A 3,316-nucleotide genomic window follows, 5' to 3' on the forward strand; every position below is an offset into this window, starting at 1 on the left:
GGAGCCACCTGTCTCACCTATGATCTGAGGGCGGAGACACCTGTCTCACCTATGATCTGAGGGCGGAGACACCTGTCTCACCTATGATCTGAGGGTGGAGCCACCTGTCTCACCTATGATCTGAGGGTGGAGCCACCTGTCTCACCTATGATCTGAGGGTGGTAGGTGAAGGGTTTGGGCTCGCTGGTCTCGTTGTCAGACTTCCTCTTCAGCTGAACGAACACAGAGGTCGGCTTCTGCAGCTTCTGGTCTCGRTACTTGGGAGTCTTGAAGACAATGGCGAACTGTTGAAAACAGACGAAGCGTGAAGCTGAACCCGTGACAAAGATCATACGTCATAAAACCAGAGACACAGCAGGTGATCGTACAGACTAAAAACACCTGTACATATTAAAGTCTAACTGTATTTAATGATCTCCCAGAGAGGTCTGAGGTCTGCACGGCCCGGTTCTGTTGGTCCAGGCGGTCACTCACCTGTCTGTGGACGTCTGTGGGGGAGAAATCTCCCAGAGCTTCCCAGGTCAACCCCGTGTCGTCCTCCTCGTAAAACCGCACCTGGATATCATCTACGCCCACACACGCACACACAAAGATAAAACATGAACGCAGCCTGGTTCTGTCACTTCCTCCTCACAGATTTACATATCTGAGGGGAAGTCCCTGGAGCTGGACTTCCTCCAACACAACAACCAGGAAACAGCACCTGCAGACAGTTAGGGCTCGGCTGGCAGGAGCAACGATCTGCACCTTCCAGGTGAATGAAAGAACGATGACTGCAGGAACAAGACTCACCTTTCTGGACTTTGTCACAGAGCAGGTAGACCTCCTCTCCTCCCGTCACGCAGCCGGCGGTCCGATCCATCCTCACAATCTTCAGGTTGGAGGCGTTCGGAGCCTCTGAGGACAAACAGGAGAATAAAAATCAAAGCTGGAGGGTTGACTAGTGATCATGATTGACTGCAGCTGGTAGGTTCTGTTTGTCAGTGAAGAAAATCTTTTATCAGATAAATGCTAATAAACAGACAGATTTATTGGAACGAGTTCCAGAAGTGAGAGAGGCTCTGAGCAGAAGTGTGGATTAAAATAACTTCAGATTCTAAGATCCTCAGTTCAAACATCTGATGAGTCAGCACTTTGTCAAGGACAGGACAGGACCTGAACTGTCCTCAGCTGGAAGGACATGAGTCCAGGAACAACCCAGGAAGACCACCAGGAACCAAACCTGCAGTGAGCTAGAACAAGAGAGACCCTGTCCATCTGAGACCCTGTCCATCTGAGACCCTGTCCATCTGAGTCCCTTTCTACCTGAGACCCTGTCCACCTAAATCCCTGTCCACCAGAGTCCCTGTTCACCTGAATCCCTTTCTACCCGAGTCCCTGTCCATCTGAGTCCCTTTCTACCTGAGTCCCTGTCCATCTGAGTCCCTTTCTACCCGAGTCCCTGTCCATCTGAGTCCCTTTCTACCTGAGTCCCTGTCCATCTGAGTCCTTGTCCACATGAGTCCCTGTCCATCTGAGTCCTTGTCCACATGAATCCCTGTCCATCTGAGTCCTTGTCCACATGAGTCCCTGTCCATCTGAGTCCTTGTCCACATGAGTCCCTGTCCATCTGAGTCTTTGTCCACCTGAGACCCTGTTCACCTGAGTCCCTTTCTACCCGAGTCCCTGTCCACCTGACTCCCTGTCAATTTGAGACCCTGTTCACCAGAGTCCCTGTACCTGAACCCTGTCCCTAAACATGATTCTGTTGGCCCATTGGGTCTGTTGGATCTGTTGGGTCTGTTGGATCTGTTGGGTCAGTTGGGTCTGTTAAGTCCATTGGGTCTGTTGGTCTGTTGGGTCTGTGGCGTCTGTTGGGTCTGTTGGGTCCATTGGGTCTGTTGGGTCCATTGGGTCTGTTGGTCTGTTGGGTCCATTGGGTCTGTTGGGTCTGTGGGTCTGTGGGTCAGTTGGATCTGTTGGTCTGTTGGGTCCATTGGGTCAGTTGGATCTGTTAGTCCATTGGGTCTGTTGGTCTGTTGGGTCCAGTGGGTCTGTTGGTCTGTTGGGTCTGTTGGGTCCATTGGGTCAGTTGGATCTGTTGGTCTGTTGGGTCAGTTGGGTCTGTTAGGTCCAGTGGGTCTGTTGGTTCTGGACTCACTGCTGTCGTAGATGGGCTCAGAGACCACGGGCTCCAGTCTTCTTGAGAATCCTCCGTCACTGTCGGGGAGGAAGGCGGTGAACATGAGCCGGACCACGCTCAGGTCCATGTCTTTGGCCTGATTGGCTGCTGCGATGCTGATGATGCTGCGCTGGTGGTCTGAGGACCAAGAAGACCCGGTTAAAGACAGAAAGTTCTACTGAAGAACACCTTGGCTCTGAATCCAGAGACATGATTCAGATTAAAACAAGAAGAAAACCCTTCAGAGTAAAAGGCTTTTATTCTGAAAGTCCACTGAGGGAACATTTTCAGAGCAGCAGCTGAAGCCGTCAGAACCACTGACCCGTGACTTCTCGTGGGACCCGGACCTCCCCCTGCAGGGCGTCGATCTCTGGGTGGATGGCGATGCCGCTGTTGTAGCCCATCCTGAGGGCCTCCATCATCCTCTCCTCCAGAGTCTTCGCCACGTTCTTCTTCGTCACGTGGAGAATCCCCAGGTTGGGAAAACTAAAGGGAAACAGAACAACGGTGAGCGACACGGGTCCAGTGGGAGCAGAACCAGGTGGAGGTGGCCCCGCCCCCTGCCTGCAGGTGTCTGTGATGCAGACCTGATGCTGGAGTCTTTGGACTGCAGGTCGGCGATGCAGATACCTTTATCACACTGTTTCCCCACCAGACTGTGAGCGTGGAGCTGAGGGACCTGGGTCAGAGCCGTCACCAGCTGGACCACTACCCGGGCCTGACCCTGGTAGTTAGAGATCTGAAACACAGAACAGAGTCCTGTTAGACTGGACCCAGAGTACTGTTACAGACTGGACCCAGAGTCCTGTTAGACTGGACCCAGAGTCCTGTTAGAGTAGACCAAGAGTCCTGTTAGACTGGACCAAGAGTCCTGTTAGACTAGACCAAGAGTCCTGTTAGACTAGACCAAGAGTCCTGTTAGACTAGACCAAGAGTCCTGTTAGACTGGATCTAGAGCCCTGTTAGACTGGACCCTGGACCCAGAGTCCTGTTAGACTGGACCAAGAGTCCTGTTAGACTGGACCCAGAGTCCTGTTAGACTGGATCCAGAGTCCTGTTAGACTGGATCCAGAGTCCTGTTAGACTGGATCTAGAGCCCTGTTAGACTGGACCCTGGATCCAGAGTCCTGTTAGACTGGACCCAGAGTCCTGTTA

General features: G+C 52.5%; 1 protein-coding gene across 1 annotated transcript in view; it reads right to left on the reverse strand.

Annotated features, from left to right (window-relative positions):
- Window positions 1-6: 6 nt before the first annotated feature.
- LOC106530286 (nuclear factor of kappa light polypeptide gene enhancer in B-cells 1) overlaps window positions 7-3,316 on the reverse strand; it is a 17,428-nt gene continuing 14,118 nt past the window's right edge. Inside the window, exons 6-11 of the mRNA XM_014025877.1 lie at window positions 2,749-2,900; window positions 2,484-2,647; window positions 2,141-2,299; window positions 793-897; window positions 475-566; window positions 7-284 (exon numbers count right to left, since the gene is read on the reverse strand). Of these exons, the coding sequence (XP_013881331.1) occupies window positions 114-284; window positions 475-566; window positions 793-897; window positions 2,141-2,299; window positions 2,484-2,647; window positions 2,749-2,900 (843 nt within the window). The 3' untranslated portion in view covers window positions 7-113. The remainder of the gene's footprint in view (window positions 285-474; window positions 567-792; window positions 898-2,140; window positions 2,300-2,483; window positions 2,648-2,748; window positions 2,901-3,316) is intronic.

The sequence above is a fragment of the Austrofundulus limnaeus genome, unplaced genomic scaffold (assembly GCF_001266775.1).
Source record: "Austrofundulus limnaeus strain Quisiro unplaced genomic scaffold, Austrofundulus_limnaeus-1.0 Scaffold506, whole genome shotgun sequence".
Taxonomy (NCBI): Eukaryota; Metazoa; Chordata; class Actinopteri; order Cyprinodontiformes; family Rivulidae; genus Austrofundulus; species Austrofundulus limnaeus.